The sequence below is a fragment of the Vipera ursinii genome, assembly GCF_947247035.1.
Source record: "Vipera ursinii genome assembly, chromosome: 3".
Lineage (NCBI taxonomy): Eukaryota > Metazoa > Chordata > Lepidosauria > Squamata > Viperidae > Vipera > Vipera ursinii.
Genome location: NC_139516.1, coordinates 113002433 through 113025955, shown reverse-complemented (window position 1 = coordinate 113025955; position 23523 = coordinate 113002433). Strand labels below are relative to the sequence as shown.

Here is a 23523-nt window from a genome sequence, read left to right as displayed (position 1 = left end):
AAGTGGCCACCAAAGACTCAACTGAACCGCTTGCCAGATCCTCAGGGAAAATCCCAAACTCCTGTGGCACCCATCTGGTGGCAGTGGACTGATGGAATAGAACCTGTCTCTCCATAAGGAGGGAGCACAGTGAGTAGGGAAGTAACTGGAGAATTATCTGTCCGTGGCAATGGATTGATATTAAAGTTCTGTACTACCACAGATTACATCACAACTGCCTCAGAACAAAATAAAACAGATCAGTGGGCAGCTACAGGTATGTGTTGGGCTGTTGAGGATTTGGAAGAGATCCACGGTTGCCGTGGTGTCCACAAACTCCTGAGCTGTCCTGGACTCAGCGCCACCAAGCAGCAGATTAAAATCCCCCAGCACCCTTAGCTTTGGGGACTTTATTGCCAGTTTGGCAGTAGAATTTAACAACTTGGGCAGGGATGCTACCTATCAGCAGGGAGGGCAGACCCCTGGACATAGCTCTGTTGCCTCTATTTCAGTGAGAGGATAAATGGTTGATTTTTAAAATAGCACTTGGACTTCTGGCATGAATTCATCCAAAGGAATGCAACCCAGTGTCAGAACTTGCACACCTAATATCCAGAAGTCTGATATGGATTTTTATCAATATTCAATCAAAAGGAATGTAAAGATGATCCTCTAACCTATCAAATTGAAGAATTCAGGCATTTATCTGTGTTGAGTTCTCAGAAGAAGATTTTCATACTGTTAGATTGCTTTCTATTCCAGATTTCTTGATAGTACCAAATGGGCTTTTAAATTTTGGAATTTCAGAATGAATTGGCTTGGTAATAATCTCAAAAAAAAGGCCATCTTTGTTCGGTGTCTTTTACTGTAGGAAACATCTGTCTCTCCAACTTTTAAAAGCTTTGCCAATTCAGAATGAATATATTATTACTTGTGATCTATATTCAACTGGTGCTTAACTCACATCACTTCATGCTTCCCAAAATGTCCTGGTCTGCAAATCAACATTACCATTTCTCTCGACATTCATTGTATCTATAGTACCAACTGCTGGTTTTCTTGTGCTTCAGTAAAGCAAATATCTCTTCTAATATGATGGTTACACAGTGAAAGGTATCCCAACTTGCTTTCTAGAAATCTTTTGTAGCTTGAGAGTGTATAGATTTTATTCAGGGACCAGTCACAGAGTTTCGACAGTGGCAGCTCTAAACAATGAGTCTTCCTTGCATAGTTTCAGTCTTGCCAACACTGAAATGGAACTGCGAGTGGCTCTCTACTCATTGGTTCTTTTCAGAATCAGTCTCATCCACTTACATCCATTAAGAAGGAGAATCCAGATTGTCCCAATTATTAGTAAAAGTAGAGAGAAAGAATTTTGTTCACAACTTCTTTCCTTGATGTTGTTAGGATTCAGTATAATCAAGTGAAACCTGTTGGCTGCTACCCAAAAGAAAGTTTGGATAACCGAGCAGGAGGAATTTGCAAATGGAAGAAAAACATATCCTTATTGTTATTTAAGGATTAAAGGATGATCAAAAAAGGTGTTTCTCAATGCTGAAGACTGTTTCATTCAAAGAACTTTGGATACATTTATGATACTGTGAATCCTTTCGTTAATTTTGCAAAAATATGGAAGGACTCGGTGTGCTGCATGTACACATGCTTATTCACTGATAATACTAAAATAAATTCCCACTGTTTCCTGACTGATAATACATTCAAACAAACAAACGCATACAGCCTTTTTACAGCTGAGCATTACCCTTCTCTCTCTACGCACCACTAAATGAAAGAGTCCCTAGTTGTATACTGCCTTGTTGAATTCTTGCACTATCCCAAAGAATATTGGAACCAAATACTTGGGGGGAAATGTGAACACAAGCTTTTTCTTTTTAATTTTCTACATCATGAGACATTAAGAGAAGATAAAAATATTTAAATACATGTTGCTGATCCTAAGTAATAACAGGTGGTGGTTTGGAGGGTCTGCCATAGTTGACGGGAAAAACTCTATAGTCAGAAATTGTGGAGAGCTGATCATTTTAGATTTACTGAACTGGATGCATCATTTGTTGAATGCCATGTTCCTGTGTCAGTTGTATCTTCCTCTGAAATGTCTGTATCCCACTGTCATTGGAAAAATAATCCCCTGGATTATCAGCGTTCAACTTTTGTAATAATGCCTGAATTGTGGGTATCCCATTCATAAGACTGTTTGATGTGGATGGATGTGTAGATATTTCACTGAGTTTAAATATATTGTTTTTTTGCTGTTCACTTTACTTAGCTCTGGTTTTCGTTCTCTGTCATAATGATAGCTGCTGGAGGACTAACTGTTAATCTGTTAGCATAGTAGTCTAATGAATATGGCATACATTTTTTTGGGACGGTGGTCCATTTTATCAGACACGTTGACGATTGTTGTTGTACTTAAGTGCCCATTATGACCCTGTTTTGGACTTCCTGTATGGAGTGAATACTGGATATGTCAATGCAGTTATTGTGTTTTGAATTTAACTCAAATGAGATTTCATATTTATCCATTAATGTATACACACACACATTAATGCATATAGGTATGTGCATATTTTTGTAAAGTTCAGCTTTCAGTAACAAATGTGTTCTTTTTCCACATTTTTATTGTTTAGTTTGAAAAGTGCAAACATGATAGAGGAGAGGTTGACTTGAAATATCTTTGCTTATATTAATCTGGATTTTGCTAATTTAGCTACTTAGATATTATTTAAATAACTGATTACATAGTATGAGTTTGAGTAAAAAGCACATGCCCTGAATAACTAAATCAAAGCTTTTTTTCCCCACAAACATTTTCCAAACTTGGTTGTTTCTTCATATTAACAGAAAGTTCATTATTCGGAAAGATTGCAATTTGTTAAGCAATTATTTCAACAGAGCGTAGAAAAGGCAATTTTGCAACACTGCTAGATTTCTCTAGATTGCTAAACCTTTTAGTTAAGACAGACAGCAAGATCTTTCATGCTGCCTTCAAAGTCTGTTAGCCTTAAGAGTTTTAAAACTTAAGAGCTCATAGACTTTGTATATTACATATAACCAAAATATGAAAATCTGTGCATAAAGACAGCAAATATAGGAGGCACGCTGATTTGATCCATTAAGAAAAACCAGAGAGTGTGGTGGGGAAGGCCTAGAAACCAGGAGACCATGAGCTCTAGTCCCACCCTCAGCATGAAAGCCAGCTGGGTGACTTTTGGCCAGACTCTGTCTCAGTATGTATTTATAAATTATCTATAGCAGTAGAAAACCCAGTGGAAAATATGAAGTCTTTTAGCCCATAAAGGCTAAAGTAACTTGTAATAATTTATTATGCGTTTAATTTTTTTTCATTTGGGCTTGGAACTTTTAAAATCCCAAACTAACCAATATCAAAAACTCTCTTCTACATTTCAGGTGGTTGTTGTTGTTTTTTTTTAACTGAAAAAGCACATTGTATGTATTTGGGTGAAAGATGAGACACACCCAGCTTACAAGCAGTAGTGAAATCTGCTTGCATCAAACGGACCAATTGCTGTCGTCATTTATTCTTTATTTTGAGTTGTCTGAGCTTCCTTCCATTTGCTTTAATAGACCATAGTAGGAAATAAGCTATCTCTCAAAAATGAAGCCTTGGACCTCCGTGCGGAATTCTCAGCTTGGTGCTTTGTTTACTTCCTAATTATTATTGATTGGCCTTTAAATTTCACTGGATTGCTTCTCTTTTTGTTTCTCAACTTTTTTTTATCCATGATTGAAAACGGTAGTTGCTTTGTGATAGCGCTGGAGGTAAGTTTTATTTGACTGTATGTTGTTGCTTTTCTTTTTTTTGGGGGGGGGTTGTCTTTGGAAGTGCAGTATCCTCCTTGTTAACTGATAGTTGAGAAATCCCTCCCTCACCTGAGCCCTGAGATTTTGTATTTGGATGTTACAATCCTTATTGTTAGAATTCAGGTAACATAGTAGTGGAAAAAGGGCTTCTGTTTACATATTTATCTTAAGTTTGGCTGGCATATGTGGTGCATAAACTTTATCTGTGTAGGAATGTTAACAGGTAGATTCTTTTAAAATTATACCTTCCCCAGAGGTAACAAAATCAATCTGCTTATTCCTTGAGATGCTTTAACTGCCTCTCCCTCTGAGAATGTTGGTGCTTTTCAGGACGTAAGTGATTTTTAATTACTGCTTTTTTTAAAAAAAAAATTAATCTATTATTGCAAGACCTCTTTCTCGTTGAGAAGATGGATTAAGTCTGGTATAACAAGACCCTTCTTTTTCATCTCCAGAAGAAAGCTAAGAAAAAGTTTGGATGCCTTGGCTTTTTAAAAATCACTCGCTAAATATATCGGACACATTTCCTTTGAAATTTGGCATATTTTTATTACAAGAAGGAGGACACTGCAGTTCCTACAGCACAGCTTGCTTGCCCACTTGTCTGTAAATGCAGAGCCAGAAATCTCATGCTCACATAGTGCTATCTGCTTTGCAAACACTGAATACTTTTTGGCAAGCGCTTAATAGAGAATATAAACTGAACTCTTGTTCTGACTAGATGCCTTCAAAACTTGCAGGCTTCAGTGACTTATTCACATTTCTGTCAGATAGTCTCCAGAAATAGAGAATTAAATAATAGAAGATTTACAAATTTATAAAAACGGAAGGCAAGAGAATGGCCAGCTTCTCCATTATTTTGTTTGGTGTTTTTTTTTAAGGAACTGAAAAGTTTCATGTCTTGTGGTTGAAATACAAAATCTGTGCATAAAGGTAGCCCTCGACTTACAACCATTTGTTTAGTGACCATTCAAAGTTACGGCACTGAAAAAAGTGACTTGTGACTGTGTTTCACATTTAATGACCATTGCAGCATTGCCGTGTTCTGTGATCAAAATTCGGACGCTTGGCAACTGGCTTGTATTTATGATGGTCGCAGTGACCCAGGGTCATTTTGCAACCTTCTGACAAGCAAAGTCAATGGGGAAGCCAGATTCACTTAACAACCAACCATTTTACTAACATAACAACTGCAGTGATTCACTTACCGGTAACAATTGTAGTGAGAAAGATCATGAAATGGGGCAAAACTCAATGACTATCTTCCTTAGCAGTGGAAATTTGGGGTTTAACTGTGGTCATAAGTTGAGAACTACCTGTACTTGAAGAGGTTTAGTTTCAATAAAGACTTAACACACTTTTGAACGTTCTTGGAATGGCTTTGTAATGAATCCTAGGATTATCTGTGTCCACCTTAAACACTGACTGCTCTTGTCTCTGATTTTTGAGTTTTCAAGCATTTCATGGTGCTGGTTTTGCTGAGTCTATCTGATTTTTACTGACAAAGATTTCATTCTCCACTATCAAAAAATATTTAACCAAATAATGGGGTTTGCTTTAATATCTAGCATTACTTCATATTAAAGAAGTAAATCTGATGCAGAACTCAATCTTATTTGGAAACCATTTCTAGAAATGGCATATTTTAATTTGACATAGTTTCCATATTATTTATCATATTTTACAAATGTATTCTTCATTATTTATAGTTTTCTTTTTTCCCCTCTTATTGATTTTAATTATATTAACAAAGTATTTTAAAAGTTCAATAGAGTTATGTTCTGACTAGAAACTGTGTATAAAATGTCTTATAGTACTTTTAAGTTTTTAATTGTGTGCTAGAATATATTAGCCATATGATATTTTAGATATATTATTTGAGATTTGTTCATTATCTGCCATATTTTCTTTTTTTAAAGTTATATACTTTTTTAAAAATGTGTATTTGAAATATAAAAACAAGAAACATTAACAGTACTTTAACTGAATATGGAAAATCCCTTATCACTTAGGTAATACTTTCATACTTTAATATATGCACTTCCATTATATTTATTTTGTAACTGAACAGCGATATATTGCTAAACGTCAGAATATTATTTTTCTAGATTAAAATCATGTTTAATAAGTATGTATAAATCTTTTTTACTTAATCCAATAGCTCTTCTGTATTCTACCAATCATTAGGGTGTGCAAAGCTTTCTGTGCTTGAAGCTGCCTTTTCAAGTATTCCAAACTTGAATTCAAGCACATATGTTGCGAGAGTTTTGTTTCGAGCTTTGCACAAAACATACTGTACTCAGAACAAGACTTGCCCATTTTGAGCGACATCTTGACATGCTCAGTGTTATTCCTTGCTCAGCAATTTGATGTTGGGTTTTGTGATTATTGGTTTAGATTACAGGGGTGTCAAACTACCGGCCCACGGGCCGGATGCGTCATCGGAAAGCCACGCCCACCCCATTGCCGGCAATGGCAAAAAAGCTCCGATATGTTGTGCGATGTCACATGACGTCACGAGTTTGACATGTCACCATGATGTAAAAAAGATGTTGAGATTCTAGAAAGAGTACAGAGAAGAGCAACAAAGATGATTGGGGGACTGGAAGCTAAAACATATAGGGAACGGTTGCTGGAATTGGGTAAGTGTAGTTTAACGAAGAGAAGGACGAGGAGTGACATGATAGCAGTGTTCCAATATCTCAGGGCTGCCACAAAGAACAGGGAGTCAAGCTATTCTCCAAAGCACCTGAAGGCAGGACAAGAAGCAATGGATGGAAACTAGTCAAGGAGAGAAGCAACCTAGAACTAAGGAGAAACTTCCTGACAGAACAATTAACCAGTGGAACAACCTGCCTCCAGAAGTGGTGAATGCTCCAACACTGGAAGTTTTTAAGAAGAGACTGGCCAGCCATTTGTCTGAAATGGTATAGGGTTTCCTGCCTGAGCAGGGGGCTGGACTAGATGACCTCAAAGGTCCCTTCCTCATTATTATTATTATTGTTGTTGTTGTTGTCTGGTTTAGAGTATTTTTCCATGTCTAACCAGTTGTGTATCTGCATTGGTTGGCTTAGACTGGGTGGGGTGTTCTGGGGATGGAAAGCTAAGGCAGAGCAGAGCAGAATTCCTTATAAGAAGTCTGAGGGCTAAAGAGCCAAGGGGAGAGACTGCTGTGCCAATGGGGAAGGAGGATGAAATCAACTGCCCTTCCATGGGCTGGCCAACTACAAGCAGTAGCAATATGGCTACTATTGCTTGCTTTACTAGTAGTGAATTTTAAAGCAATGTTGAGTGCTGGATAGAAGAGAGAGGTCATCCTTCTCTGTTTTTAAATTTATCTTCTCCTGAAGACATATCTCTTTTACTTACTCTACCCCTATTTGTTGAGGTGGGGGTGGAATAATTCTTATAGTTAGATGGTGGCCATATAATCCTCCCCCTTCCATGAAATCCTAACTTTTAAAAAACAATGACTTGGAAGTTACAATCAGATAAAAGGCCAATTGGTAATACTTCTTGCAGCAGAAATAGTGGCATCAATTGTCATCATAGTGTGTACCACTACTAGGTCATAGTGAGTTACCTCTACCCTCCCTTAGAAGCTGAGAAGCTGAGTTTGAGGGACAAGGGAATAAAGAGTTACCCTACCCTGTGAATGAAGAACACAAACAGTGATAGAGGTGATGCAGAGTAATCAGTAGATTATCATTAGCAAAGTAGAGGAGGAGCTCTTGAGACACCAATGTTTTTTCAACATCACGGATACTTAAGCACTTTCTTAGGCATCTTCTACTGTCATACAATCATACAGTTGGAAGGTGCCTAAGAGGTGATTAAATCCTACACCTACACCTATCACCACCTTTGATAGAAAACTATTAGTAGCAGCAATAGGAAACCTGCAGTAAGTAAAGCAATCATTTGTGAGCAAACAGCAAGTTGGTTCAGAGGCATCAGATTGGAAATTATATATATATTGCAGATGTGGCTGGTGAAACTTTCAGCACTTGAATGCATGTCCCTTTGAACCCCAGCAGTAGAGAAATAATTGAAGCTGTCTTTATGCTTATGCTATACAACATGAGTCAGTTTTTGCTTTCAGTTCATTTTTTAAGAAAAACTTGCAATTCCAGGAAGTGACCCAAAGGTGAAGGAAAGTTGATCAGGAACAGATCTCTCTCCTGTAGACAAAGTTCCTTGTTGCAAATAAGGCTCAGAAACAGTAAGGGAGAAAAGGCTGTATCCAAGAGAAGACAAGCTTATAACACCCATAATAGTAGTAGTAGCAGCAGACAGGATTCTGTTTCCAGCCTGGAAATTTTCTTAGCATGCCCAAGCATACCAGCCTCATCTTGGGATAACGTCTTTGCTGCATTGCCAAAAAAAAAAAAAAAAAACAGAAGCCAAACTAAGTCAGCTTGAAGAATGAGAGATCTAGGGCAAGTAATGCTGTGATATCCCATTGTTCCCATGCCAATATTGAGTGGGTAGTACCACCCTCTTTCTTAAGGCATCCTTTTTATCATGAAGCCACTGGAGAGCAATTGAGAGATAACCCCTTGCTTCACCCTTCAAATCACAGGCAGCCATCTGTCCACTGGGAGTGCTGTCCGTCCATTCGATAGCAGCTGGTTTGCCGCTCTAAAGCCTTTATTAATTTTATATTAGGGTGAGCCTTGGCTTCTTTCCCCTGAGTGATGTACATGACAAAGAGATTCAGTCAGGGATCAGCTGAGTAAATCTGTCCTGGGGCCTGCCTATCTATTGCCCCACCTAAGTTAAAATGGCATTCTGCCAGCTTTCTCTCAAAGCTCTCCCACCCACTCTCGCCCCCTCCTTCGTGCACTGCCCATAAGGATGTTGCTAGGTCCCAATCAGTCAAGGTGCAGTGACTGAAGAGGCCCCATACCATTCAAAGCACATGCACACGGAGGCAGTTCTCTGGATCGCAGCAGAACAGGTTCCAGGCCAGAGAAAAGGAGAAGAGGATCACTTGCAACTTTTTGTCTGTCAAGTGGGTAAGTAAATTGTTGTTTCTTAAATATTCTTCACTGTAGGGAAATTAGAGTTCACGAATGCCATCAACAGAATGCCAATGTCCCCGCATAAAGAAGCATTTCAGTGGAGATAAAATAAGGCAGGTAAATCCAGTCGTGTATTATGTGCATGAACCACTGTGTTTCATACATAAGTGTTGCTAAAGTTGTAACGGTTGTTATCAGTTATACATAGAACTACTAACATTGTAGCATATTGGAATGGGTTTGTAACTTTTTTTGCATAGGTTTTATATTCTATACATGGTATTTGTTCTCTAGATGTTAAATTTCATGATGCCTTTTAAAAAGAAATGATGTTTTTTCAGTGATAAAGATCATCGAGGTTAAAAATCAACAAGACATGAGGAAATGCAGAGTGCACATGCACTATACTTGCACAGCAAAATTTAGCAAACCAATTTAAAGTTTTTCACAATATCTTCACTGTTCATTTGGTTAAACTTTGACATTTATTTTGTTGATATATAGCTTCAGGATGTATTTTAAAAATGCATTGTTGGTTGCATTTCGCTAGTTCAAATATGTATGTATTAATGCATGCACTCTAAAAACTCATGTTGAAACTCGTTGTATTCATGTTGAGCTTTCAAAGGAGATTAAAAATTAAGGATTTTCTGTTGGGTTGATTTACTGGGCCTTGTTACATATACTCTTTACTCTTGTCATCTACATTATTGTTTCTGATTTTGAACAGTAGTATTTTAGTAGTATTTTTCTATTATAGCATTTTTAATATTTCTTATTTACGTGCAATTTTTGCTGACAATTTTTTTCAGAACCTAGAAGTGGCCATAATAAGTGGTATGTGTGTCTGTGTGTCTGTGTGTGTGATAATCTTTTGCTTTGGAAAAGGGAGGGAGGTAATAACTTTGTTCTTTATAGTGGCCCCTTCTCCCAGGAACCAACCTCAGGCAAGTCAGGCATTAATTGCAGCAGCCTTCTGGACTGCAACAGTCCCAGTACCACCATGTGTGGCCACAGACCAAAATACTTTCATGTTCTTTCTATTTGCAATGGAAAACTTAAAGAGTAGGGGAAAGTTTTCACACCACATTTGAACAGGCTTTCAGTACTACTATGGGCATGAAGGCCATCCCTTACTTGATTTTTTTTATTCTAGATGGAGAAAATGTGGCACATTCAAAGTCTGTTCCATCCTCAGAACACGGAACACTTGACTAGGGCTGTTTTGTTCTGGCTGCTAAACAACATATGTTTCCTATTTTATGTGTAACCATGCACATATTTATATTTTGTCATGATCAGTTCCAAGGTTAAAATAAAATATTCTGCCTATATTCCTTTTGTGTAAATTCTTCATTTTAAAACTTTGCTTTTTACTTTGAATAGGTAGACATGTAACTGTCGTTGTCTATCTCTCAAGCAAGCCTGTTTTGTTTTTACTTTTGTTCCTTCTTAAGAGATTCCATGTATATAATTTGATTCTGCCTCTATGAATTTTTTTAAAAAATCAATATGGTAGTAGTAATGAAAGTAGCATTTTGAAGACAAGATTGAGTCAAGCTAGCCGCTTCAAAATCTTATGTCATAAGTCCTGCTGCAGAGAGAGAAAAAGACATTAAGCATGCTTTGGATATTATTAATTCAACTTCAATATCAAATCAAATCTTTATTACTGTTAAAACCAGCATCAGGAAGGTAAAGAACAAAAATAAAAAATAATACAATAAAATTACATATAAAATATATTAAAATGTAACAAAACTAAAATGGGCAGCAGAGTAAACTGTCAACAATATTCCTTATTTGTGGATATTTCTTAAGGCAAGGCATAATATGTCAGGGAGGGAATGCTTTTTATATTCAAGATAAAATAAGTATTTTACATGATTAATTATGAAATATGACATTTACATATAGAATACATATCAAATACGAACACGACTTTGAGCACCTGAGCTTAATCTGGTTGAGTGATGAACAGTGTGTCATTATATCATTAACTGCTTAGCTTTTGATGCATGCAATTAATTAGCAACTTCTAAAACTCTTTTCTACAGTATAAATGGATACACCTTCTCTTCTCTTTTCTCTTAACTGTTCTGTTAACTTTCTGTTTGTTGGTTCTTCTTTTTCTGCAGAGGGAGAATCGCAGGCTTCAGGAAGCCAGCATGCGACTTGAGCAAGAGAATGATGACCTTGCTCATGAACTTGTAACAAGTAAAATTGCTCTACGAAATGACTTGGACCAGGTAAGAAGCCTTCCTCTAAAACTAGATTTCTGTGGCAATCTAGAGTCCGATAGTAAAACAAAGAAATAAATAAACCAAGATAGAAAACATAATTATTGTATAATGCCTGCCATTTATTATGTGTGGAAATTGAGTTAGAAGTATAAACAGAATACTTAGTGGGTTCAGCTGGACAGTTACTACTGTTGCAATCCTGGAGAACGGTTGGTTCAAATTATGGTAGAATTTCAGTTCCTTTTTTAGTATTAAAGGCGATTGATTATATATAGGTCTTATTGATCAGAAAACTGAAATTTTATATTTTCTCTTATGAGAAATTGGGATTTTGGAGCACTATTATTTAAAATTATTTTTATTTGAAAATGGCTGAGAAAATGTATTTTTAAAACAGGATCATTGCTTTTATTCTATATTAATTAACAACACAACTTTTAAGATTTTACAAAAGGAATACAGTTTATCTGAAAAGACAGAATAGCAGCACAGTACAAATACTTGTTATGTACATTGTTTAGTCATAATGTCTTTATGGGGTCTTTGAAATTCTAGAGACATTTTAAAGAAGAGGTTGGACGTCACTTGTCTGAAATAGTATAGGACAGGGGTAGGCAACCTCGGCTCTTTTATGACTCATGGACTTCAACTCCCAGAATTCCTGAGCCAGCTTGGCTGGCTCAGGAATTCTGGGAGTTGAAGTCCATGAGTCATAAAAGAGCCGAGGTTGCCTACCCCTGGTATAGGATCTCCTGTTTGAGCAGGGGGCTGGACTAGACGTCCTCCAAGGTTCCTTCCAGTTCTATTCTGATTCTGGTATTGTAGAAGGCCTTTTCTGAAACTAAAACTAAAAATTAGAAATGTAAGTTTGGATAATATGAAAGACATTTGGAATAGAGCATTGGAGTATTTTATATTTCCCAGTTAATGGTTTTTGGCTTTAATAACGTTAGTTATTTCTTATCACCTAAAAGCTTAATTACTTGAGCGAAAAACAAAAAAAGAATGCTTTTAAAAATTTGGTTCTCTTTGTTCTGTGCTGGAAAATTATGATTTGAAATGGTCTAGATGTAACTTGTTTAACAGTGGAATTGTAACGATTACATTAAAGAGCATCATATAATGTCATCTTAAGTAGTTTGGTTTCTTATTTAAAGTGGCTCTTGTTTAAACCAGAATTAAATATGATGTTGCCGAGGGTTGTTTTTAGTATTGAGTTTTTTCTTTTTTCCTTTATTTTCTAGGGGCATTTAATCTTTCTTATCTAAGGCAGAGGTGGGCCGCGGCACATAGGTTGGGGACCCCTGATCTAAGGGATTTAATAGAGGATTATTATTATTATTCTTTCCCTCCACTATATGGATTTTTTTGAATATAATGGTTTCTTTGTTAAAAGTGTATACTCATTTACTATTCAGTAGTAACAGTAGCTAATATTATTAGATATACTATTAAAATTGAAAAGTTTTACAGAATTGATAACTTTAAACCTTAATAAAATTATTTTAAAAAGCAGAGTTAGTGTTATGTTTGGTTACTACAAGGATAAACAATTGCTCCACATCTTAACTACTGGCAGAATAATAAAAATAATTGGATTGGAAATGGTGGCTTTGGATCTTTCAATATAGATATATGTATCACAGGGAATCTTTTACATCCTGAGTTCCAGAATTTGGGGGAGGGGTAGACCCCAGTTGCACCTACTGTATATCCATATGTTATTTATGGACCCATGCCTGCATTGCCCATGCTTATTCAGGGGATCTCATTGCTCCGTCCATGTCACTCTGAAATTCTCAGGCTGAAGATAAAGCAGATGTTTTGAATAAGGAACTGCTCCTGACCAAACAAAAACTAGTGGAAACTGAAGAGGAGAAGCGAAAACAGGAAAAAGAAACAGCAGAGGTAAAGGGAGTTCCACTGGTTCATGGGGTCATACCAAAGAGAAGGGAACAGAGAAAGTACCATTCTCTTAATGTAAAGAGATTTTGATTCTCTTAAACATTTAGTGTACATTAATCTTGTTGTTTCAGTTACATAGAACAACCTTTTCTTGAGGTATTTGCTCTTTGAATATCACTAATAAAAATAGTTCCTAAAGTTCTTGGACAGATTTGAAACTCATATTAGGAAACAAATTAGCATGACTATGGTGTCTTTAGGGACGCGGTGGCTCAGTGGGTTAGGACGCTGAGCCTGTCGATCAGAAGGTCGGCAGTTTGGCGGGTCGAATCCCGAGTAGCAGAGTGAGCGCCTGTTACTCGTCCCAGCTTCTGCCAACCTAGCAGTTCGAAAGCACGTAAAAATGCAAGTAGAAAAATAGGGACCACTACGGTGGGAGAAATCGACACATGTCTTTTCACCTTAATCCCATGCTGTTTTCCATAGCTTTTTCTGTTGTCTCCAATAATGATCCTTTGTACTTAGATATCCACTTTATGGGATATCTATGGGATGCGGTGGCTCAGTGGGTTAGGACGCTGAGCTTGTCGATCAGATGGTTGGCAGCTTGGGTCGAATCCCGAGTGCCGCGTAACAGAGTGAGCGCCTGTTACTCGTCCCAGCTTCTGCCAACCTAGCAGTTCGAAAGCACGTAAAAATGCAAGTAGAAAAATAGGGACCACTACGGTGGGAAGGTAACAGGGCTCCGTGCGCCTTTGGTGTCCAGTCATGCCGGCCACATGACCACGGAGACGTCCTCGGACAAGCGCTGGCTCTTCGGCTTTGAAATGGAAATGAGCACCGGCCCCTAGAGTCGGAAACGACTAGCACGCATGTGCGGGGGAACCTTTACCTTTTATGGTGTCTTTATAAATCAGTATGACTAACGAGCATTAAGATGCCTAAGCTAATGTGTTCTGTCAGGTGCAAGAGTCAGGAGCCAGGATAGAGTTCAAAATTATTACAAGTTTATTTCATACTATCTATATCCAAGTATCTGAACTATTTAATGTTTAAGGCGGATAGGCACCAGATAAAACAGACTTGAAGGGGTGCTGGACTTAGATCTGTTACGGGGGTGTAGATTCCAAACTGATGATGCATTTGACTTCACCCTTGGGCTCAGCTTGGTCATCCCTTACTTGTTCCTTTTGTTACCTATCCTGGAATTCTTGCACCTCTTGAATGAGAAATCAGAGTTAACATTATTTATATATATCAGCGTAAAAAAAATCATATTTCAAAGGATTTTTAAAAAATTAGCTACAGCTAATTAATAGCCAATTCATTACTCCATATATATTCAACACACTGGAATTAGTTTTAATGCAGGGTTAAAAATTTATGAGAGATCCCGGTGCAAGTCAGTAACTTCTTGAAAGTGGGCAACAGAATTTCATTTTTAATGTGTGCCAGTGTGCTCACAGTAAAAAATGACAATCAAGGTTATCTTATCTTCCGGTTCAGGAATTTCACAATACGGCACACTTTTATGTGATGAAAAGCCAGTTGACTTTTAATTAAGATAGCAATGCTTTGTTATTCTAGAAATTAAATGGATAATTTAATCTCCTAAAATAAGTTATAGCTCAGCATTTTCAGTTTATTTATGTCCACATTTCTATCCTGCTGCAATTCAGTGACACTCAGCAATGTACCAAAGATATGAAATGGTAGTAGGGTTTTTTTTAGATACAAAGTATGTTTCAAAATTGTTAAGTTATTTTCTAGTTACCTAGATTGTTTAGTTGTTTGACTAAGGTTAGTGTTAATTGATTTTTTTTTTCTTTATGCAGCTGAAGGAGATGTTCAGAAAGCAATTGGAGAAGGCGGAATCTGAAATAAAGAAGACAAGTGCAATCATTTCAGAATACAAACAAGTAATTATGCTGAATTTTGGGGGATGGATGTTAAATTTTCAGTTTCCTTTTAAGTTTATATAACTCGGAGAGGAAAGATTCCGTTAAGTACATTAATTTCTAGGTAGAACTTTGAAATGGTATGGCCCAGGTGCTTTAACAGTGTCAGAGGTACGCGGAAACTTTGGGTCTTTAAGAGATGTAGTACCTAATATGAAATCAACCATTCAATTTTATTTGGAATTTAAAAATAGAATGAAGTCCAGTGCGCTCCCACAGAGAGGGCCTCCTCAGGGTGCCTCCGATCAAAGAATGCCGATTGGTGGCCCCCAGGGGGAGGGCGTTCTCTGTGGGCGCGCCAGACCTGTGGAACCGCTTGCCGGTTGAGCTCCGGATGGCCCCCGACCTTCGCTCCTTCCGGCGCGATCTAAAATCGTATTTATTTGAGCAATCTGACCTGGTCTGATGGGTTAGGGTTGGGGTTTTAATATGTTTTTAATTATTGTTTTAAATTTTAAATTTGGGCATTATATTTAATGGTTTTTTAACTTTTGTATTCTGTTTTTTATATTTATTGCCCTGTACACCGCCCTGAGTCCTTCGGGAGAAGGGCGGTATAAAAATATAATTAAATTAAATTAAAATTAAATTAAATTAATGTAAAGAGATATTAAACATATTAAAAAGTGTAAGCCTGAGATGTTTTTTCCTGGATTTTCAAGTAATTTGAATTTTACCATCTATGATTTGGTCTTGTCCAGCCATAGCTTTGTTTTGATTTCAAACAGTACCCTATGTTCTTTATTTCATTTCTGATATCTTTCTTTTGACCATGATAATATATTTAGGGTTTTATTTCTGTATAATCCCTAATGCAATTTTTTGTTAGTGTTTGTATTTTAGTATTTTTAACTGAAAATACTAACGTATAAGGTGTTGATTAATCCCCTGTTCCAATCTCAACCTGTTAGAAGTTAAAATTTACTTCTTAGCCACCAAACATGCGTTCTCCATGTTCAAAATTTGCAATAGGCATATTATAGATTGCTTATCATGACCCTCATACCAGCAGTCATGGTATCTTAGTTTTAATAATCTTGGAAATATCATTCAGTTGGGTGTGAATGACCCTTGACAAGAGTTGATACACTGTAAGGAACTGATATAATGATTCATTTTTTAAAATGTTGCTATTGAAGGATGCTTAATTTTTGAAATTTCTTTGAAAAGGATGTCCTATTTAAAATATTCCACCTTCTTTTAGATTTGTTCCCAGTTGAGTAGCAGACTAGAAAGACAACAAGTAGCCAGTAAAGAAGAACTTGAAGTTGTAAAGGTGAGAATTGATTTCTCTCAGCTTATTACACCTCACTTTAAATTTAAAGATACGTAGTGTTAGTGATAGGCGGGAGAAACAGGCAATTTCTCAGTCTGAAACCAGATTGCTAAATTATCTGTGACCAATAAAGATTTAGGAGTTCTACAGGTATTAGCCTAAGAAATTTTTTTGTATAGTGGGGCTTACTGCAAGGGAGACATGATTACATATCATGTGGAACCTGATATGATTAAATCAAAGGAAAGTTGAGATGTCTACTCTGGTGCAGCCTTTTCATCAAAATCACCATGTAAAACTAAATTTAAAAAATCTACTCAAAAACCAAGACAGGGTTCTAGAAACAACCTTCTAAGTACAGTTGACACTGATTACAAAGAAAGAGAAAAAGCACACAAAATCCAAGGATCTGGAAAAGAAATGTGGGAGTTGTCAGCAGACATTACTAGTAATCAGAATAAGAAGGAATTAAAAAATGAATGAAAATTAACTGGTTCAAACAGTAGAATCACAATAATCATACATTATTCTCAGTCATAATGTTTTTCAAAACATTACTGAACCTATCAATGACACACAGGTTTATTGAACAACTAGAGTCTTACTAAGGGATGTCCCATCAAATTGGCAAACAGTACAAGACAAATTAGATTCTTTGTTAGCAAGTTCTAACAAAAATTAAACCAAGACATGTTACAAACAAAGAAATGGGAACAGGTCTCCATCCCGTTTCAGTGAGGGCCCTAACTTTGTCTTCCATTTTTGCATCTGCAATCCGAACAGCCCATAGGCTAGCAGGTCAACAGGAGTAGCTCTTGAAAAATAATCGTGATCAGTGCTGAAGAACGAGCAATGAATCAGGTGCTAACTCTGTTGTGAACATTTTCTCATATCTCCTGTTCTTGCTCAGTTGTGCTACAATTTATTGCTCTCTTCTAACTGCCCTTTTCCATTTACTGAGGCACAGTATATAGGATGCTTCGTTGTTCAATCATTTTCCCACTAACACATAGGCGTACTCTTTAGAAAATACGAAGTGACAATACTGCTGCAGTTTCAGTAAGTATGCTGTTCTCCTGTCAAGGGGCAACATGAACAAAATCTACTAGATTTTTTAGTCTGGCCTGGTTTGCAGATGCTTCTCCTTATTTATTTATTTTTAATTCCATTTATATCCCGCCCTTCTCCGAAGACTCAGGGCGGCTTACAAGCTTAGCAGTAGCTTTCATTCTATGTATATGCCTGCTTATTAGGGCTTTCATACACCCCCCAAGCGGCATTATTACAAAGTCAGCTTAATTGCCCCCAACAATCTGGGTGTTGCTTCTTGACACAGTGAGAACTACAACTCTGCTTTTACATTCCAATGCACTAGTATGTTATATATTCTTCCTTTTAAAAGTGTGGATTGGGAACATTCCCAAAATAAAAAACTCCAGATAATTTTATAGTAATGGAAAGAGGGGAAAAAAGTTTCCTAGATCACTAACCCTCCATTCCTTATATTATTACATTTATGTTAAATATAGATAAACTTTATATTATACAATTTTATTGTAATCCCAGAAAGAAGCATTATGCAGCATGGTACAGTATTAAAAATATAGTAAGGTATGTAGTATGTATGATATATAGTAAGATATGTTTCATACCCAGTGATACTCATAGTCTGTAATAGATTTACTCTTGTTAATGTCATATTAGATAATATTCTTGGCTGAGATGAACATGGATCATCTGATTTTATTTGCTCAGTGACTACTCACCAGAATATCAGACTGATATAATGAATATGGTGGACTTTTCTGTTTTTCTTTTTGCATCATGGTTATTAATTGGTCCTGTAATTGGCTATTTCAGGGAAAGGTGATGACTTGCAAACACTGTAGTGAAATTTTCAGTAAAGAAGGAACACTAAAAGTGCCTGCTGCTAAAGAAAGCTCAGGAGAAGACTCAGATGATGAGAAAGATGCCCTTAAGAAACAACTCCGAGAGATGGAACTGGACTTGGCACAGACTAAGCTACAACTTGTGGAAGCCAAATGCAAAATACAGGTAATGTTATTTTGGAAGCATTTTGTTGCATTGTTAAATGTACTGATTGTCACTGCATCCCTCAACGTGCAAAGAATGGATTTTGTTTTTTCTCCTGCATGATGGTCTTTGAAAGTTAATGGCTGTCCTTATCAATGGCTGTCAAAGATGCAAATGCTGCTTTTCATATATTCTTACTTTTATCTTTTTTAATTATTTGATTAGATGTTTTGTTTTTCTTATTTGTTTATATTTCAAAGATTTATACGTGATCAAAATCTTTCTAAGCAGGGCATAGATTGAATTTGATTTGATTCAGATCATTCCTGATACCAAAATTGTAACCAAATTTTATAAATATATTTTTGTTGTCTTTATAAGGATAGCCTGAAGCATGCTGCATAATTACTGTAAGTTATTATTATAAAGTGGATAGGTAAAGGTAAAGGTAAAGGTTCCCCCGCACATGCGTGCTAGTCGTTTCTGACTCTAGGGGCCGGTGCTCATCTCCATTTCAAAGCCGAAGAGCCAGGCTTGTCCGAGGACGTCTCCGTGGTCATGTGGCAGGCATGACTAGACGCCAAAGGCGCACGGAACGCTGTTACCTTCCCACCGTAGTGGTCCCTATTTTTCTACTTGCATTTTTACGTGCTTTCGAACTGCTAGGTTGGCAGAAGCTGGGACGAGTAACAGGCGCTCACTCTGTTACGCGGCACTCGGGATTTGACCCGCCAAACTGCCGACCATCTGATCGACAAGCTCAGCGTCCTAACCCACTGAGCCACCGCATCCCATAGATATCCCATAAAGTGGATATCTAAGTACAAAAGATCATTATTGGAGAGAACAGAAAAAGCTATGGAAAACAGCATGGGATTAAGGTGAAAAGACATATGTCGATTTCTCCATAACATTCCATGATTAAGACAAAACAAGTATGTAATAAAACCTTATTTGGAAGCATCCCGTGTGTCAAGATAATTATGTTAATTATTAGGGTTTGTAAAGTCCGCCCAGTCACGTTTAGGAGTTTTGTCTAGAAACAGTCTAATTTTGCAAGGATTGTTCCAGTGCTAAGTTTGGTTTGAAATGATGTCATAGCAAGATTTAGAAAAAAGGAGGCCTACTCTCTTATAGAATAGCATGAGCCAAATACAAGCATCTTTTAAAAAAATTCTTTAGCAGAAAAAAATAAATTTGTAGATAAACAAGGTAAACAAATTTGCTTCCAAATTTGACATGCACCTTATTGGTAAAAATTGATGCACCATTAAAATTTCTTTTTTAAGGTTCTGTTGTGGACCGTCTATGAAAGATCCGTAAGTTTTGTTGTGGACCCTCTATGAAAAATACAACAAATTTGAGAGAAGTTGAAGATATGCAGTTGAAAGTATAGTTAGAGAATAGAGAATATATTTCTTTTAGTATGTAGACAGAATCTTTTAACAAAGAAATCCTGTATTGGAGTAGAATAGAATAGAGCAGGAAGGGATCTTGGAGGTCTTCTAGTCCAGCCCCCTGCTCAAGCAGGAGAACCTATACCATCTCAGACAAGTGACTGTCTAGCCTCTTCTTAAAAATCTCCAGCGATGGAGCACCCACAATTTCTGGAGGCAAGCTGTTCCACTGGTTTTATTGTCCTCACTCTCAGGAGGTTTCTCCTTAATATCTGGTTGCTCTTCTCTCTGGTTTCCAACCATTGTTTCTTGTCCTGCCCTCTGGTGTTTTGGTGAATAACGTGACCCCCTCTTCTTTGTGGCAGCCCCTCAAATACTGGAACACTACTATCATGTCTCCCCTATTTCTTCTTTTCTTTAAACTAGCCAAACCCAAGTCCTACAGCCGTTCTTCGTAATACTGCATAGTTTTTATATCAGCATTAGAGGCAAAGGTGGCCAATTGTGCTCACCTAAATTTGGTGGAAAATTTGAGGAATGAAAAGTTGATTTCCAGGAACAACAACTTCTCTAACAAGTTTGGACTATCAGTTGGTCCCTTAGGAGAACTAGCTTTGCCTGGTTCTGAAACAGCAGAAGAGAGTCTTGATATTCTAGCAGAAATGGCCTCTAATCTTAGCACATACAGAATATCTGTTCAGGATATGTTTTTGCCTAGACCCAGGTATAATATATCTGTCAGGTTTGTCCCAGCTTGGACACTTAATAAAGACCCTTGATTCCATTTGTAGCAAAAGGTACAAGTGGTTACAATGTAAGAAAAGCTGGATCTGACTATTCCCGAGCAAAGCCTGCCTTTTCCCCTTCTCCCAGGCCCTACCCACTTGACCAGTTTGTAAGTGTCCAATAGTATTTGGTAAAAGCTTCGGGGTTTGGCACCTCTTTTGGTAAGCTTTCGCATTCCACTCTCACGCTCTCATGTCCTTGGTTCTACTAGTCTCTTCCGGATTGGCACCTCTGGTTCCTGTCGTTCCTCCTCCCTACATCCCCATTCTTCCCCACCTCCCCGTATTTTATGGCAGGATGCCAGTGAAGAGAAACAGGCTGAAGAGATTACAATGGCAGACCTCACAATATTACTTACTTGGTCAAAGTGAAATATAAGGATTTTCCCTTTTATCTTATAATCTCAATAGGCTTGTCAGATAAGTTGAGGTGAGAGATAGCACATGCTTGAAATTCACTTTAAATTTGGAACTCGCATCATCCCAGGTGGCCAAGGGAGGATAATGGGAATTGCAATCTCTTGCATCGGGAGGGGCACACCATTTTTTTATTTATATTTGTTCTTCACGCCAGCTCAGAATACTCTGCTATATTTTATCAGCACTAAATTGATCTCTTTCCTTAGGAACTGGAACACCAGAGAGGAGCACTTATGAGTGAAGTTCAAACTGCCAAAAACTCTTGGTTCAGCAAAACTTTGAACTCTATCAAAACAGCAACAGGCACCCAGCAGCCTCTACAGCAGCCTCAACTCTCGTCGTCACCTAAAGAAGGCAGCACATAGTTCCAGCTGCACCCCATGCAGAAGAGCACAATGGACTAAAATCAGCTGAAGCCCCTTGGTGGTTCTTCCAGAGAACTTGTTCAAAGGGGAAGGCAGGGGATCCGGCTGGGGAACCAGTTCCTTCTGTGTCTTTCATTTTGTTTTAATGTGGCCCTTTTTAGAGGGAAGTTCTATAAAGGTTCTGTTTCATATGGGATACTCTTCCCAGCTGCCTTGATGGAAGCCCCATCTCAATTCTTTCATACTTTACATGTCATTTGTAGGCCTCGATGTTGAAACATGGATAATTTAGAACTACTTGTTCCGTACATTGCAATTTTACATGTACATGTACATGTACATATAAAATGTACAATTTTATATGTACATTCCGTACATATAAAATTATTTATATTTTTTAAATCTTTCAAAAGAATAAAAAAAGAGCAAGGCAGAATAATTTGTCAGAATGTCATGGTTTGCTGGTATCTCAGAACAATTTCAGAAGGTTTGCAGCTCTCAATCCTCCTGGCAAAAAAATGCAGCTGTTATTTTAAGGTTTGAGTCTCAGGCTACATTAACAATATAAGTGGGAAAACAGAAATTCTAAAAAAAAGAAAAACGTAAGTTATTAAATAAGAATATGCGGTAAAACCATTTTTCTTTTCATATGTTGCCTTTAAGATTTCTATAATTTAGTTACATATTGCCATTACTCTCCCCACCCCAGTACTGTATCCTTTGGCAATCTGCAGATTACGGACATAATCTAACATTTTTTTTTTATGAGCAGTGACCTTTAAAATGAACAAAATAGGTAAATTTTAATGGGGGATGGCACCCTTGGTGCTCTTGCACTGTTTCCATTAATATTAATAGGGTTTGTACAGGAGACAAAGTATTCATGTCCAAAATGCATAAAGAAAAGCTAATTTATGATTGATAGAGCAATTTTTGAAATTATTCCTGTGTCTCTCTGGAAATCATACTTGTTTTGTATCTTTCTAAAGTGCAAAAAAGCCTTTGTTACATTTTTGAATTGAACATATAATGTTTATAAAATTGCTTATTTCATGGATAAATTGCTTAAATTGATGGATTTTTTTAAAGTTAGGTATAATGTGCATAATATCTTGCAGATCAACATCATCACCAAATGGCTATTAGTTGTGTACTTGTTTTCATGCTATGAATAACGTTCCAAGGTTCTATTCATTTTAATCCCAAATTAATGCAATAGACTTTTAGTCAGTTCTGTAAAATAAAGTTTAATTACGCTGGTTCTGTGCGTCTTTGCTAGATATAATTTGCAAATATGAACTCCAAGGAGTATCATAAAGTTTGCCTTCCCCATGATAACCGAGGTCTGGTAAAGGAATAGGTAATGCCAGTTAACTGTTGCTGACTTTCTGTCTCAAGTGATCTGAAATGCTCAATGCTAAGCTAAAATCTGGTTAGGCTTTTGTGGCTGTCTAATGCAAGATTGGGTGCCACAGAAATCACTCATGGCAACACAATCTGTTTGGATTTTTACATGAACCTGAAATATCCATGATGTTATAATCCACCCGCTTTAAGGTTTAGAAATAAGTATGAATTAACTAAAATTATTGCTTGTGGTGATCTGAAAAGAAAATGTCTCTAGGTTTTAAGGAATTTTGGAGCCCTTTTAGATAGTTCATGGGGCCCAGTTCAAATGCTTGAATTGCAGTGTTGCATTAGTGATACTGGGAGGTTGGCAACACATTGAGGTTTGACTCAAAGGAATCTTAAGATCGTCCCACTTTTGAGAATCAGAATCCAAGTCTAGAGTGATCTTGAGAGGGAAAGGCCTCCATCAATTCTCTGCTGTTGGAAGCAATTTTGTGGAGCCTTAAGTTTGAACAGGCTAGCATTTCCCATGCTTTCTTAAGGAGACCATTTGCTGCTTCATCAGTGGGCAGTGATTTTGGGCAATTGTCTACATAGAAGTCTTTCTCTACAAAGTGTCTGATGTCTGGCCCATAAACTGGCTTACCTTCCTGAGCTGAGTGTCTGAACCCTGAAAATAGCAACTCTGTGTGTGTTTGTGTGGGTGGGTGGGTGGGTGGTGGGGGTTATTGCCAAAGATATGCACCCTCATGTGGTATTCCGCAATGTCTTTGAAAGGGTCGTTCTCTCTGAACCAGAAGAACCTCAAGAAATTCCTGTGTTCCTCTTTAATGAGGAAGCTGTGGAACATCTGCTGGATGTCTGCCATGAATATGACAGAATTTTTATGGAAGCAGAGGAGTCTTTCTGAGTCTGTTACTAAGGTCTGGGCCTGAGAGAAGATG

The 23523-nt window shown here is 37.3% G+C and overlaps 1 protein-coding gene across 7 annotated transcripts in view; it reads left to right on the top strand.

The window, feature by feature from the left end:
• The window catches only part of RABGAP1L (RAB GTPase activating protein 1 like), a gene marked incomplete at its 5' end in the record, with an annotated part of 182714 nt that extends 160226 nt beyond the window's left edge, over positions 1-22488 (top strand). For 6 of the 7 annotated variants that reach the window (XM_083359445.1, XM_083359446.1, XM_083359448.1 and 3 more), the window contains 6 exons: positions 10985-11095; positions 12893-12997; positions 14830-14913; positions 16157-16228; positions 18089-18283; positions 21071-22488. In XM_083359445.1, coding sequence (XP_083215571.1) covers positions 10985-11095; positions 12893-12997; positions 14830-14913; positions 16157-16228; positions 18089-18283; positions 21071-21229 — 726 coding nt within the window. In that variant the 3' untranslated portion in view covers positions 21230-22488. Of the gene's footprint in view, positions 1-2889; positions 3228-3758; positions 3781-10984; positions 11096-12892; positions 12998-14829; positions 14914-16156; positions 16229-18088; positions 18284-21070 lie in introns of those variants that run through there. The other variant, XM_083359450.1, reaches the window with a different exon arrangement.
• Positions 22489-23523: the final 1035 nt, after the last annotated feature.